Genomic DNA, 15,591 nt, shown 5'->3' with positions numbered 1-15,591 from the left:
GAGCTTTTCCAGGGATCAGGCAGGACTGTAGGACCTGCGCCACCCTCCTATTTTTAAGAGGGTTCCTTGCTAGACTATCTGGTTGCCCTGCAGATCCTTCCTCGTGACGGCACACAGTGGATGAATTCCTATTTCAGAGGTAGTCCGAGGTTCAGGAAGCACTTCAGACTTGGGTTTTGACAAACTGACAAAGGAAAAGAAAACACAAGCAGCTCTTGCTCTAGGGGGGGTCACAGCAGCTCTTCCTAAATATGCCTTGAGGAAATGAGAGGGCGCAAGAGCGCTTAAATCCAGTGGGCTCAGCATGCCACGATTGTGAGAATGCATCACTGGACACCGCCTCGCAGAGAGGGAGTGGGGGACGGAGCAATGCTTGTGAATCAGGAATCACAGAGTCTACTAACTTCTATGGTAACCCAGGTGTACATTATTTCAATGGTGAAGCTGCTGTGGAGGTGTCCTGCCAACGTTATGCACTGATAAATGATTTCCTTTTCAAGGAGAACCAGACCAGCCAGTTTGTAAGAAACGGCAGCTGTGCTTTGCAAGGACTGGCTGGTTATTGCTGGCATTTTCAGCACTTTGTCCTCCCAGTTTGGCAATTCATTTCGAACTGACTTTTTTTAAAAAAAAGTTAAGTGATAAACATTTAAAATTTAAAGTATTGTCAGTTTGTTTTGGGGTTTTATTTAAAGAAAAGTTAGTGTAAACTGAGTTGCTGAACTACTTTGGAGATGAAAAACAAGGAGGAGCTGCCGGGGAGAGCAGAATGGCTGCCTTGGGCGCTAAATTCTGAGGGTGACAAACAACCGTGTGGTCAGATGGCGGCAGGGCTCCGGCTCTTCCCAGCCACAGCTGCACACCTGGATCAATGCCTAGCTCTGGGGGGTTCTCAGTGCTACGGTAATGGGCATTTGGAGTCTCGAAGAAAGATGTGGGATGTTAGCAGGGGGGAAATGGTTGTTACGTAAAGCTTCCAACGCACTGCAGAAGAGTGTCCACTATATAGCATTAAATAACAGAAGAATAGCCACGCTGGATCAGAACAAGGGTCCATCTAGTCCAGCACTCTGTTCACAGCCATCGGCCAGGGATGAACAAGCAGGACTGGGGGATCTACACTACTGCTTTTAAAGCGCTTTGAAAACGTTTTGAAACCTGTATACGCAGTGTGTCCTAGGCCCCAACAGTTGTCAAAACTGTTATAAAGCGCTTTAAAGCAGTAGTGTAGATCTCCCCTCCCACCCATGTTCCACAGCAACTAACGTATATAGACTTACTGCCTATGATAATGGATGTTGCACTTAGCCATCAGGACATAGCAGCCAAAGGTTTTAGTGTGGAAGCACAATACGTTTTGCCTGCTATCTCCCAAACCTGCCCAAATATTAAACTAGATGAGATGTTGAGGAACTATGACCAAACATCTCGAATCCTTTCATTTCCTTGAAAAGTTGTTGTGAGAGTGACAGCATGGCTAGGGAGAGAGCAGCCATGAGCAGTTCGTCTCTGGATGATCTGCCCCCCTACGCTGAAAGCGTTGAGACATCCCTGTTGTAAATTAATGGGTTCTGTACATTAAAAAAGATCTCCCAGTTGAAAAATAAACGTTTAAACTCTGCACTGCATTCTCTGAAAGGCTCGGTACAAATTATAACATAAAATAAATAAAACAAATGTCAGCCAGCTTCAGGGGAAAAGAGTCATGCTAATGGGTAGCAGAAGAACTCACATCTGCATTTGCTAATTCCAGAGACACTGCAACCAGCAGTTTAAAAAGTGAATTGAGGGCCCGTTTGTTCAAGATTTCAGGCAATTGGCTACACGGGACATACCTGTATCAGGACGGCCATTTCCTGAAGAGACACGAAATCCGAAGTTGCCCTGCGGAGAACGCTGCAGTTCTAGTTGGCTAGTTCCATCTGGGAAAACTTCCACTACCCTCCCCACAGTTCTTGCCAAGTTGGGGGAGCCAATGTCCTCCACACTGAGGGAACGTCGGTGTGGAGCTCCTCCTTTCCTGGAAGGAAGAGGGAACAATGAAGCACGTGGGGGAACAAATACTCTGCCTCATGCAGGACAAAAGGACCCTACGTGGAGCTGAAACTTGAGTTCAGGGAGTGCACAGCCATCATGGGTCCTAGATTCTATGCCTTGGTTTTTAATGAAAGTATGTTTCTAGCTCACATCATAATGGAAAATGCATGAAAAGATGGAAGGAATATCCGGAGCATCGAGTAATTTGGATTCTTGAGGAGTGAGCCTTGCAGACCAATCCTATGCATATTTACCTGTTGGGTTCAATGAGGCATACTACCAAGGAGATGCGTTGAAGATCTGTATTTCTTTCATTCCTAATATTGGGGCCAGATCTACACGTCGTTGCGAAGGCGCTTCCGTGGGCCTTTTTTAAAGATGTAACCTAAAAGAAGCACCTCTTTCTTTACTGTGTGTACTGTGAGCTAGGCAGTGCCGCCTGTGGAAGAATCTCTACCCCATTCAAAGACGCTGCTCTGGCCGCTTCCCCCTCGCGTGTTCTTCCATTCGAATAATCCCCCCTCCCACCCGGAGGCTCTTCTGGCGCGTCCCGGTGGCGGCGGCTCCTCCTGGAAAACACTTTTCTCCCTCGGTGTGTTTGTATTTGCGTTTGCGGGCGCGCGGCGGACAAGTTCAGCTCCTGCCTCTCGCTCTCCCCCGCGGTGTCATCTCCCCGGGACTCTCTTCGGTGTGTGCTCGCACATGCGCATGCAAACACAAATACAAACACGCCGAGGGAGAAAAGTGTTTTGCAGGAGGAGCCGCCGCTGCCGGGACGCGCCAGAAGAGCCGCCGGGTGGGAGGGGGAATTATTTGAATGGCAGAACACGCGAGGGGGAAGCGGCCAGAGCAGAGCAGCGTCTTTGAATGGGGTAGAGATTCTTCCGCAGGCGGCGCTGCCTAGCTCACAGTACACACAGTAAAGAAAGAGGCGCTTCTTTTAGGTTACATCTTTAAAAAAGGCGCACGGAAGCGCCTTCGCAACAACGTGTAGATCTGGCCTAGGACATCACTTCTTACCTCTGGTACATATATTGCCACCCCATGTATCAAAATTCTCCCCACCCCATCCTCCTAGGCTTTTAACAACAACAAAAATGTCAGAATTGTTGCCAGAATCGCTAAATCAGAAATTTAGCCAGTTCAACCCCTAATTTGCCATTCTCAGAGCAAAGTGCGCTTGGGAATTTAGCTGTCCACCAGGTTTCACACTTTCCAACCAAGCAAACGTGAAGTTTGTGCAGATTCATGTGCGACGCATGCGAGAATGTCACAAACAGAAAGCTGGCTGATCCAACCATCTCTACATAGTGCATAGTGCATTCAAAATGTCTGAGTGTCCCCACACTATATACAGAAACGGTGATCACGAAGGAGGTTTTCCCAGGGTGAGGCTCATCCGTCGCACTCTTGAGTGTGCTGACCCCTGTGATTTCCTCAAATGCGGAAAACCCGACTACATAATTTGTGGATTAGGGTCTCCTCTTCCGGGTTTATTGCAGAAAAAGCCAGGCAGGCACTCAAATTCTAATATTCCCATACACATTAGTAGCATCACATATGCATTTCGCCATTTACACCATTGCACCATTTACAGGGAAAGTGTGAATCACCTATAAATTATAATACACCATCCCAGACCCTGCAGGACTCAGACATAACATAATCTGTTAACATGCAGTATTTCAGAAAAAAGTAGTGACAAAAACAAGGATGGCCCAGAGAGAGCCACTCTCATCTTTCTGGTCTTCACCTGTTAGTAGCAGCCTCATCATCCTTTGGTTCACCCAGCCGATAGAGGCTGGACCGGTCAGTCTTGCCCAGTAGAGAACACAGATTTTGAACAGAAGAGGCTTTTCTTGGTTGGCAGGAAGGCGACACCTAGTGGGAGAACGGAAGCACTGCAAGTCAGGGCAAGGCTTGAAGAGACCACCTGCAGCAGGTATGTTTGGGTAAAGAGAAGGGGTGTGTGGGTGGGTGGGTGTGAACCTTCTGGACTTGAGTTTTAAGAATTGTAGATTTTTCACCCACCCACAACCTGGGGACGCAGGAGTAACCTTACTGGCACAACACAACCAAAGCATGAAATAGCAGGCTAAATCTGATTTAAACACTAAATACCAGCTTTAACGCCAGCCATTGTGTGATAGCACAGGGGCAACCCCCCTGCTAAAACTGGAGTGGAGCCACTAAATGCAAACACTTGTAAGTCCTTGCTCTCTACAGACTTAGGAAGCAGCCAGGGAAGTTAAGTGGCCACTTCCAGTCAGCCATGGTCATTGCAGTGGAATACAGTGGTGGTCCCTTAGGTGTGCAGGGCAAGTGAAAACCAGTAAGGTACACTGGTCTCTGAATGTTCCCATTCCACTCTGGTTTCCAGCCTGGTCTGGGAACAGAAACAGCCTTGGTTGTTCTGGTGGTTGGATGGGGTTCTTCTTCACCTCTCAACAGCTTCCAATACTGTTGATTCTGGTAGTTCTGTACCAACTCCGATGGGACTTACAGGCATGGTATTATGGTGGCTGCAGTCCTTCCGTGGGGGGATGATCCAGTGATCCCGGGAGCTTTGGCGATCCTGTGACCCTTGTCAGGGGCAGTACTTCCCTGCTACCATCGTTGGTAAAGCAGTGATCCCACCCACTTTAGAGGCACTGTGGGACGGAGAGGCTAAAGCCTCCCCCAGCCATGATCTCAACTGGAATTGATGTTCCAATGCTGCTAGGAGTGTTGATCAGCTGGGCTGCCTGGAAAGGTACACAGGGCACCGCAGGCTGGTGGGTCACACATGGCATGGGGGAGGGCCACACGAGGGCCACAAGGTAAATGTTGGGTTGTTTACCCCAGGCCAATGCTAAAACAAACCAATGCAAGCTCAAGTCCCAAGCTCTCACATTTTTGATAATTGTTCTATTAGCAGGGTGGCTGGAAGGCTTGATATTGTTTTACATAAGGATTGTAACATGGGATTCATCTGATATTTTTATACCTGTTCTTATGCTTTCAAACTTCCTACTTACGGTAATTCCTTTCCACATTGACTGATCTACTAAGAAATTCCTGTATGTCTCATCTTCTACACAACCACAGCCTTGTCTTGCTGAAGGTTCTGGGGCACATTCTAGGGTGCATGTTCAGTTTATCTGGGGCACCAGCCAGGATTGTTGGGCTTCATCATTGCCTCATGGGAACTGAGAGTGTGACCTAAAATGCTGGCCTTCACCTGGAGGGATGGAACCCACTATTGGGTCACAGACTGGGTTATACTAACATTAAGATAGGTTGTTCTAGCATTACATACTAGCACTACATAAAAATATATAGTAAAAGTTAAGTGGGTTCAAAAAGTGTATGTTTGAACAATATTATCCCAGAGGAACCTATGTTTCCCTGAAAGACTGTTTGAAAATCATTGCCCTTCATATGCCAAGCTAGGTTCTTGCTGCCTGGTTTCATTCTGACATCCCAGATTTACAGCATCTAATAGATACACCCTTTGGACTCACCAGCCTCAAGGACTGCAGGGAAGGCGCTTTCTTCATTTTGGGTGAACTGGTCGTGCCTGGGCCTGGTTCCTTAGTTGGCATTGCAGCTCCTGACTCAGGGGCACAGATCTGCTCCATGCTGTAGCATCGGAACCTGCCCAGCCTCTGCTTGGTGCTCTGGCTCAGGGTGGTGAAGAATTTCTTTAGCCCTGAGGTGGAGGAGGAGGAGGAACCCCCTTTCTTGGCAGACTGCTTTTTCTTTGGCTCCGGATAAATTTCTAAGAGTTTGCTGAAAGGCAAAGGAAGCCCATCAAGACATTTACAAGGCAAGACCATTCCCAGGTTCATTTGCCAGATCATAATACCCAAATGAGAGAACTAAATGAGGGAAGGCCTGAAGAATAAAGTCACAAAGCAAACTGGCATAAGAGCCAATCTACACATTAGCCAATCCAATGGCACAGTCCTGTTGGGACCACAGGGGTAAAAAAGGGCACTTGAGTCATACACCATCGCCACCTTTTTGGCACTTCTGGTCCAAAACTGAACAGGCTTTCCACTCTATTTGGTAATACACAGTATAAAGTGTTTTCTCTAGAGAGATGCCACGGGCAGAGTGATGCCATGAAGAATCATAGCCAATGAAACTCAGAAGTCCAGGCTGCGTGTGATCGATCTTTCGCCATGGTTGGGAGGATTAAACCATTTCAGACTGCAGGCAGGTGGGGAATTCCATCTCTAAGACAAAGGTATCACATAAGGAAGGCACGGGATGCAGTCAACCTTCCATCCCATCAGTATTTCCGACATCTGTGAGAGCACCTATATTTGTGGCCAAGCCACTGCTTCTACAGACTGAGCGACTATTGTTAAAAAGGGAACAATGAATTAGGTCTGCATGCCAAAAGGATAACCTCCTTTGCAGAAAAAATAAGTGTGAAGAGACTGTTGATAACTTTGCTAAGTTTATATGCTTCTCATGAAAACGAATGAGCTTCTCTATATGAGCAGTTTATTGCATGCTTATGATTGGCCACTCATGGAAGTCTGCAGGCCCTCGCCATCAACCTCAAAGACGTCTCCCACACCTTCCCCCAGTAATCTCACTTTTAAAAAGATCAAAGATGACATACTATTTAAAAATATTGCGGGCCACGAGATGATGATGTTTCATTTAACTTTATGGAGCATTGCCAAGAGGGGAAGTTTTCAATTACAAAGCATACGGTCACCATTGGTCACCATCTGAAGGAGCCAGAGTCAATGTGGAAAGACCCCAGAAGAAAAAAAAATGGTAAGGGTGTGGTTTTTTCTTTAATGTAGAGACACTCAATAACTACAACAAGTGCTCTTATACACCCTGCTCCCCTCGTCTCCAAACTTCATCTTGAATATATCCAAATACAGGCCTTTGTAACATGGCTTCTTCCCCCTGCCACCTCCACTAAAACTTGAAATGGTGCCCCCGGTTCAAGTGCCCCCCCCCAATCTTTAAAAAACCCCAAAGGAGTCTACTTTTTTTTATGAATGAGTACATTGCCTCTGAGGCACATATTTCTTTCAATCCGAGTGGCAACCTCTGCTCTGTAGCAGGGGAACCCTCAGTTCAGGTGAATGTTGCTCCAGGCTGCCTTCGTCCAAGTGGGCACTCAGCCTGAAATTCCCTACACAGACAACACCTCTTCTTTGGAAATCTTGGAGCGCAGCATCTCCGAGGCTCTCAGACTACATGCTTTTTGCCAGCACACAAATTGAAACCTGACCATAATTTCTCAATATTGGGCAAAAGGCGGGATACTACTACTACTACTACTACTAATAATAATAATAATAATAATAATATGTACGAGGGAGGGTGTAAAGGAAACAGAATGGTCAGTTCATGCCTAAAAAGCTGCATTAGCTGAGAGGAAGGGGGAGGGGTTGCGAATGAGATATTAACCCTTTCCCTGCTTACAAATATTTCTCCCTCTGAAACAGCTTTCCTCTCTCCACCTCTGCATTTAAAGTACTTGTTCCACTTGGAGCAGGGAAATGGCAGGAGAAGAGTTAACTCCCTCACCCCTAGTAACTGCTTCTCTGCTAATACTGGCACCCTCAAGTGACTTTAACTTAAAAAGAGCACCATCTGGCTATAGTTACACACACAAACGTGTGTGTGTGTGTGTGTGTGTGTGTGTGTGTGTGTGTGTGTGTGTGTGTGACAGAGAGAGAGAGAGAGAGAGAGAGAGAGAGAGAGAGAGAGAGAGAGAGAGAGAGAGAGAGTTTAGAACTTAAAGAAGAGTTGAAGGTTGTATACTAGGGACATGTTTCCCAGGGTGTACACACACTTTTGTTTTGTTCAACTGCTGCCTCTGGTCAAAGGAGTTTTGCAGGCCCCTTAAAAACCAAAAACATCCTGCAAAAAAACTGTTTACCAAAGGTGAAAGCGTGGGAGGTGTACACACCATCAGAGTGATCCTTCTTTATTACCACCTTCAATCCCCTTTTAAAAATCCCATTATTGTCTGTCTCCAAGTTTGGCTTCCATCAAGACCCCATCACCAAGCTAACACCAGACAATCAAGGGAGCTTGGAGTATATGGAGAAACAGCAGCAAGGGTAACACTGGCCTGTGCGGAAGGAAGAGCCTTTTTTCTCAGCTGAACAGCTGATGATCTTAGGTTGTGCAACAGAGTCCTAGCAGTATGAATCTGATGTCATGTCACTGGCACCAATGAGAAGGGTGACCATATGAAAATGAGGACAGGGCTCTTTAACAGTTGCATAGAGAAGCGAATTTTAGCAGGTGTCATTTGTATGTATGCAGCACTTGGTGAAATTCCCTCTTCATCACAACAGTTAAAGCTGCAGGAGCCTTGCCCTCTTGACTAGATACAAAAGAGGGCAGGGCTCCTGCAGCTTTAACTGTTGTGATGAAGAGGGAATTTCACCAGGTGCTGCATGCATACAAATAACACCTGCTGAAATATCCTTCTCTATACAACTGTGAAAGACACAGGAGCCCTGCCCTCCTTTTCATATGGTCACCCTACAATGGTCTTAATCCTGCTTGCTTCCACTACAGCTATTTAGATTTAAATACAAAATAAAAACATTTACATTAATTGCTTACAGGCAATAAACATCACATATAGATTGGCCCTCGTATCCAATCCAGAAGTCCCCCAAGGGTTAGAGATGCGTGATGTGCCTAGTGAGATAAAATGTTTAACATGAAATAAACTTAATAAAACATGGCATTAAGGGGATTGATGAGAAGGTCTTTTTCATAGAATCATAGAACAGCAGAGTTGGAAGGGGCCTATAAGGCCATCGAGTCCAACCCCCTGCTCAATGCAGGAATCCACCCTAAAGCATCCCTGACAGATGCTTGTCCAGCTGCCTCTTGAAGGCCTCTAGTGTGGGAGAGCCCACAACCTCCCTAAGTAACTGATTCCATTGTCGTACTGCTCTAACAGTCAGGAAGTTTTCTTTGAACCAGTTTTGTGTATTGCCTTGCTCACATTACACATACTTTATTTCTAAACATGGAAATATGTGCCTTGTGAGCGGCACTGGTATCGTTACAAAAGTAACATGAGATGCAGCGCAGACCATTTAAAATACGGTTGATCTCCCCTTTAGTCGGCTTCATAGGGAAACTTGAGAACTCAAAGACAGCAAACATATTGTATATGAAACGTTTCTACGTTTCAAAACTAACCAGCCATCCTTACTTGGCTGGATAATCTTGTCAGACTTCCCTCGTGATTAAGATCAGAAGGGACTAAGAAAGGCGATTATGCAAAACTTTAATAATTTCCAGGTTGTACACAGAACCTTTCATGAAAGAGGTCTGTGTAGGCGCAGTCTCTATCCTGCTGGGACTAATTTCATTTAAAAGTAGCATGAAATATACATTGGGATCGGAAGGTTTGGCACGCTCACCTGCACTGTGGTGAGCGCTGGTGAGATACAGCAGGGGTTTTCAAACTGGCCTTTCATTGTGGCCGCAGAACATTATTATTCATATAGCACCATAAATATGCGAGAAGCTTTACAGGGTTACATAATCAAAGGCGTCAGGAGTCCACCTCAAGGAGCTTACAATCAGTTTGACAGTAGAGGGAGGGAAGGAGAGGGGAGAAGAAAGTGAAAAGAAAGAGTAATAAGGCATCATCACCAGCAGCATTATATACTTAGGCTTCGTGGAAAAGGTGGATTTTGAGGAGAGACAGAGAGAGCGGGGCACAACACCATATCAATAAACTGTAAAGCGGAGTTCCAAGCTACAATTGTGACCCCATCTATGGCTCTTCCAAATGCAGACACTTCCCCACTTTTCCATACAAGCCAATGGAGCAAATAGTACACCACCAGATTCTTTTATGGAGAAAGGGGATTACCGTATTTCTTCGATTGTAAGACGCCATCGATTGTAAGACGCACACTAATTTCAGTACCACCAACAGGAAAAAAAACCCCTAAGACACACCCGCGATTCTAAGACACGCCCCGTTTTTAGAGATGTTTATATGGGGGGGAAAGTGCGTCTTAGAATCAAAGAAATACAGTAGTCGCAATCACAGAAACCATTGGGGTGGGGGCATTATCCCCTGTCAGACCTGTTAACCACAGGATCCACGGCAGGGAGGTAACATGACTTCCCATTCAATGTTTCTTGTGCCCCTGCGCCTCCTTAAAATGGATGAATTAAAATGGATTAATTAATAGTTTTTAATCAAATGTTGTAATATACAAGGGGTCTTATTAACTGTCCGTCATATATAATATATCATATACAAACTGTATATTGTTTTATAATTTTTAATCACACATTTTAATTAATGTCTGTTTGTTCTTAATGATTATGTGATTTTTTTGAAATGGTCGGAAGACTCATTCAATAAAGGTATTCATTCATTTACTTTGTCCCAATGAAAATGGAGTCAACCTATCTGCAGTGCTCCATTCCTTCACCTGCATGCCCCTGCCATGGGCGTTCTTGGCATGGTGCACCAGAGTGGCAGAACCTTGGGCGTTCAAGAGTTAAGAGAATTTTCAGAATTGGTGATTAATCTAATATACTAGCAAGACGACAATCTTTTTGAGAGTGTGGGTAAGGATGGCTCTTACCCCCGCCCCACCCAATATTTATTTCACAGACTTATAACCCACCCTTCATGCAAGGCTTTCTGTCAGCAAGGGCATGCCACCTGGTGCCAGAGTGTCTCTAAGGGGCAGAAGTTTAGTCTCCCCTGCTCCCCACCCCAAACTGAGAGTGAATGGCTGTCATTTATGCAGGATAAAGTAAAGGGCAGGGCCGGTGCTACCATAGAGGCCACTCAGGCGGCTGCCTAGAGCGCCAAGCTAAGAGGGGCGCCGGGCACAGCGCAGCACTCACACACATTGGCTGTGAGACGCCCAGCCCGAGGATTCAGCTGGGCCTGGGTAGGCAAGATGGCGCCCTACGCCCACCCAGCCGAAGCGAAGCCAGGGACACTGGGGTGGGGGTGGGGCAGCTCCACGTTTGGACTTCTGGAACGCGCCCGGAAGAGAGAGAGAGAGAGAAAGAGAGAGAGAGAGAATGTATGGCTGAATGGGGTGCATGGGGTCTTTGAGTGAATGCGTGTATTCATGCGTGTGTTTGTTTGGAGTGAGTGATGCTGAGTGTGTGAGTGGGGGAGGATGATTTGGAGGTGATATTCCTATTAAATAATGCATTTTAGACCCATAGACGTTCCTTTCCAATTTGTTTGCTATAATTGGCATGACGTATTTCTTGCACTTTAAAATAAATTTAGCAGTTTCAAGTTTTGTGCTTCTTATTTTTTCCAGGAAACATCTGTCCTTAAAAATCAAAGTTGGCATTTTTGGGGGGTGGGGTGGGGTGACAGTAGCTCACTTTGCCTAAGGCGCGGCCCTGGTAAAGGGATACACTAGGAGGCACCCCTGGGGTGAGGGTTGCTCACTCTTATCCCTGTCCTTAGCGTCCCCAGCCACAGAAAAGCAAACTCCGCCTTTTTGGCATAAGGAAACCCTCCTTCATATTCCTCGTCCCATTCCAGGCTCTGTTGCTTGGTCACACAAGGGTGTGATGGAATGTTGGTATCTTTTTTAAAAAATAGATCCCACCTGAACGCCACCACTATGTTCAATAGTGCTTACTCTTGGATAAGTGCACATCAGATTTTGTGATCTTTCTGTACAAGAAAACTTCCACTAAAAATTCTGAGACCAGATGATGGACTTTGCTTGGCTTTCCCTGTTCCATTGTTGCTTATCACATTCAATGCTAACTCTCTTACCCTTCCTACCTCAGGAATAGCCCATGAAAGTCTTCTCTCCTTCCTTGGCGATGATCTACTATGGCCCTATTTTGCAGTAACATCGCCAGGGTTGCACTGGTTCAAACTAACATGTTTCAAGCAATGCTGAATGGAGTTTGCATCTGGTCAAGTTATTTTACTTATGAGGTTGGGCGCATAGTTGATATTTTCTAAAATGTGGCTGCCTGAGCTATGGAATTGGACATTTAAAACTCTTATATTGAAGAAAACAACAGTGTGCCATTAGAGCTTTGTAGGAATAATCCCTGGGTAAGATGACTGAGGATTTTGCCAGGAAGAGAGAAGCAGGTCAAGGCGGATTTCAGGGGGAGTGGGGAAGCAAAAGGAGCAGGAAGGCCACCTTGGTTCAGAGCCAGCTGGCGGCCTCAACTAGGCTCTGCTTGCTGACAGCAGGAGCCACAACAAGCCAGGGCTGAGAGAGCCAAAGGCACCTGCGGGGAGACCTGCAGACCCAGCCGCATTTGGGTGAAGGACAGGCTGCAGCAAAAACAGGAAGGAGATGGTGGCCCAAAACAGAGACACCGTATGAACTGTATGGTCCTAACAAACAGGAAGAGCTATCCCCTGTTTTACAGCCTCTGCTGCTGCATTTCCTGGTATGCACAGACACAACACTGGGAGCCAGCACCATGCAGTGGAAAGAGTCAAACGTGGCAAAAATACAAACCTAGGAAGCTGCCTTAAGCTAGAGGTTCAGATTAAGGGGTTTAGATTAAAGGGAAATTGTGTTGCCTTACCAGGGCTTTGCTTCCTGATTTTCTTGCACAGTTGTAATGGGCTGCATTACATGGTCAGAGAGGGGTGAACACATGGTCTATAACTGAAAACTTCCCCACCTCATAGCCTTGAATGGAACAGCACCCTCTAGTGGATGCTTTGTAGCCCAACTTCAGCTGCACATGGTAGGAAATCCCTACCATGTGCAGAAGAATGAGGAGTTACAGCTCTAGCCAGGTTAGGCAGTGGCGAAGGATCATGGGGTTTGTAGGCCAAAACATCTGGAAGATCACAACATGCCCACCTCTGCTGTATACCTTAGGTGACTAGACAGCCTTTGCACTAGGATTTGTCTCTAGGACCCCATTCCAATACACTGGGCCCAACCTCAGGACCTCTTCTGAGCTTGGTCCTCACAGGCTCTGATAGGATACCAGCATACTTTATGACATGATCTGACAACTCTACCCAGTAGCCACGAGGCAAACAAGAGATGAAACAGCAAAAAACAACAAACTGCACATGCAGTCTAAAATGCTTAAATAAACATACTGTTAAACTTTATTTCATTAATACAAATGCATTTAACATCACATTGCTTTTACATTTATTAGCCAGGATGCTGGATTTAGCTTTAAGTTCTTACTTTAAGTTCATTTTGTTAGAATACTTCCTGAACATTTTCCTTATGTCTCTCTACGTATAAACGTTGGAGGCTTACATTATTATTTGATAAATCTGACAATTCAGGGATGGAGTCTATAATACTCTCGCGTTGGCCCAAGTCACTTTAGGGCCCCAAGGATTATGGCTGTTTATTTCATTTTATTAATTCTATCCCAAGGAAGGGAATAGAATTCCTTCTATCAAGGAAGGACAAACAAACAACCCCCACACTATAAATTACTACATTGATTAAAACTCATCTTAATATATTCCTGGCCACCAAAAACCAATTTGAAGAATGGTCTTACTTGAGTTTTGGCTAGTTTCCAGCGGAAGGGAAATTCCACAACCAAGAGGCAGCCCTCAACAATTCCCTATGGTTCTGACTTGAGAAAAAAAGAGATCTGATCTCACGGCCAGCCCTTGCTTCGTGACAACAACAACACCCCGCCCTGCCATCACTTCCTGACAATGTACAGCATGCTCACTCACCGTTGGATTGCGCTTGCTTGAACTGGCTTGGTCTTCCGTGCCTCTGTTGTTGGAGTTTCCCTGCTGGATGACTGATCAGAGATGGTGACGTCGGTCTCCTCACTTGTCAGGGAGAGACTAACAGCCGTGGAACTGGTGTTATTGGGAGTAACAGGGGGGACACCACACGCTGAGGTTGATGGACCTACTGCAACAACACAGACACTTCCATTTGCTGCTCTTAGAAGACCCTTGGGGTGGGCTTGCACCTTCAGCTAGTGTGACAGGACTCAGCAGCATAGCACACATTCTTTTTATGTGTGAAGCCTATATCAAAGATCAATCTCTTATCTCACATCCCATGCTGCCCTGTACACTAGAGGGGCCCAGTTTCGAGAATCTAAGGGTATATCTTACCCGTACATACTTAGTTTTATATCAGCTTAAACTGCCATGGGTTCCCCAAAGCATGCGAAAGGCCTGTAGTTTGCTGAGGGTGCTGAGATTTATTTATGTTTAAAACATCCCTTGATTCACTCTCCCGCTGCCAAAAACCTCTACAATTCCCAGAATTCTCTCTGGAGATAGAATAACTACTAAAATGGCTTGTCATTAGCATAAATATGCCCTTAACTTTTAAAGGCAAATTTCTGGCCTTTCCATTTGTAGAAAATGCCAGAAATAGGCTGAAAGCGGTGTAGTAAAAATAATAAGAATCAGAAACGTCAAAAGTCAATGTTAAGGTTTTTTTTTAAATTTTAATTCCCAACATTCATAATCTCTAGATCCTCTGTGTCAAGATTTTTCTAAGGCATGCACATCACTGAAGTTTGGCAACTACCACACCCTTAAAAGCAATATGCAAACTACATAAGCAGGCAGCGTGCAACTACCGAGCTTTTCTACATGAAGCTGTTAATCCATTGTATCTATTTTTGGTTGCAGAATTGAGATCCAAGATTTAAACAAAGAGCTTTTCCTTTCCTGCTTTTCTGCTACATAATTTCTAGGTTGTAGGGTGCTGTAGCAGAATAATACAATTACACAAATAGGAAAATATATTTTCTTGTGCTTTCAGAAATAATACTCCATTTTTTCACATTCTAAAATCCCCTGAGAAAGTGCTCTTAGGGATTTTCGACACAAGGCTGGTAATCCACTGTATCTACTTTTGGTTTCATCATAGAATTGAGATCTGAGCACTACAAAGAGGTTTCCTTTCCTACTTTTCTGCTACATAACTTCTAGATGGAACTGTGGTATAGCAGATTACCTCAATTACACAAGTGAAAAAAGCATTTTCTTTTGCTTTCACAAATAATACCGCATTTTCCTTGCTCTAAAAAAAACTCATGGAAAAGCGCTGTTTAAAAACAGAAGTGAAACTGGAGCATCACAATGTTGTCTAGAGAACACATAAAAAACTGCAAGTATAAGTGCTCATGTAGAAAAGCTCTTAAACAGAAGTGAAACTGGAGGGCCACGATGCCATCTAAAAATCCCTTAAACAACTGTGAATAAGCAATGACATGTGCATAATAATGCCTCGTGTAGAAAAACTCAATGTGTGCAATTTGGCTGTGGCTGTCAGGCTGATGATGCCAAAGCTCTAGTCACTCTATGGGACACAAAGAAGCTGCTCAGGCGGTGGATACATCTCTCCCAAGCCCTCTCTCCCACTGAATAGAGCTCATTTATCTCCTTTGGTGGAGCAAAAACAGCTGCAGGGAATTACTTGGAAAGAACAAGCACTAGTGAAAGCTTTTTCGACCCAAGGATTTTCTGGAATTCTCTGGAAAGGCTAGGAAAGAACAAGCAAAGCCATCCTGAGTCAAGATGTGGGGGATTAGCCCCCCTCGCGTGGAATCTAGCTTGTCAAGTTTGGT

At 45.2% G+C, this 15,591-nt stretch overlaps 2 protein-coding genes across 2 annotated transcripts in view; one reads left to right on the top strand and one right to left on the bottom strand.

The window, feature by feature from the left end:
• STX6 (syntaxin 6) overlaps positions 1-15,591 on the top strand; it is a 590,646-nt gene that overhangs the window by 43,878 nt on the left and 531,177 nt on the right. The window lies entirely within an intron of this gene.
• Positions 1-15,591, bottom strand: part of KIAA1614 (KIAA1614 ortholog) — a 40,814-nt gene that overhangs the window by 7,212 nt on the left and 18,011 nt on the right. The window contains exons 6-9 of the mRNA XM_063134444.1: positions 13,727-13,913; positions 5,541-5,808; positions 3,791-3,918; positions 1,836-2,020 (exon numbers count right to left, since the gene is read on the bottom strand). Of these exons, the coding sequence (XP_062990514.1) occupies positions 1,836-2,020; positions 3,791-3,918; positions 5,541-5,808; positions 13,727-13,913 (768 nt within the window). The remainder of the gene's footprint in view (positions 1-1,835; positions 2,021-3,790; positions 3,919-5,540; positions 5,809-13,726; positions 13,914-15,591) is intronic.

Source organism: Elgaria multicarinata, chromosome 1 (assembly GCF_023053635.1).
Source record: "Elgaria multicarinata webbii isolate HBS135686 ecotype San Diego chromosome 1, rElgMul1.1.pri, whole genome shotgun sequence".
Taxonomy (NCBI): domain Eukaryota; kingdom Metazoa; phylum Chordata; class Lepidosauria; order Squamata; family Anguidae; genus Elgaria; species Elgaria multicarinata.
This window is presented reverse-complemented; position numbering and strand designations above follow the sequence as displayed.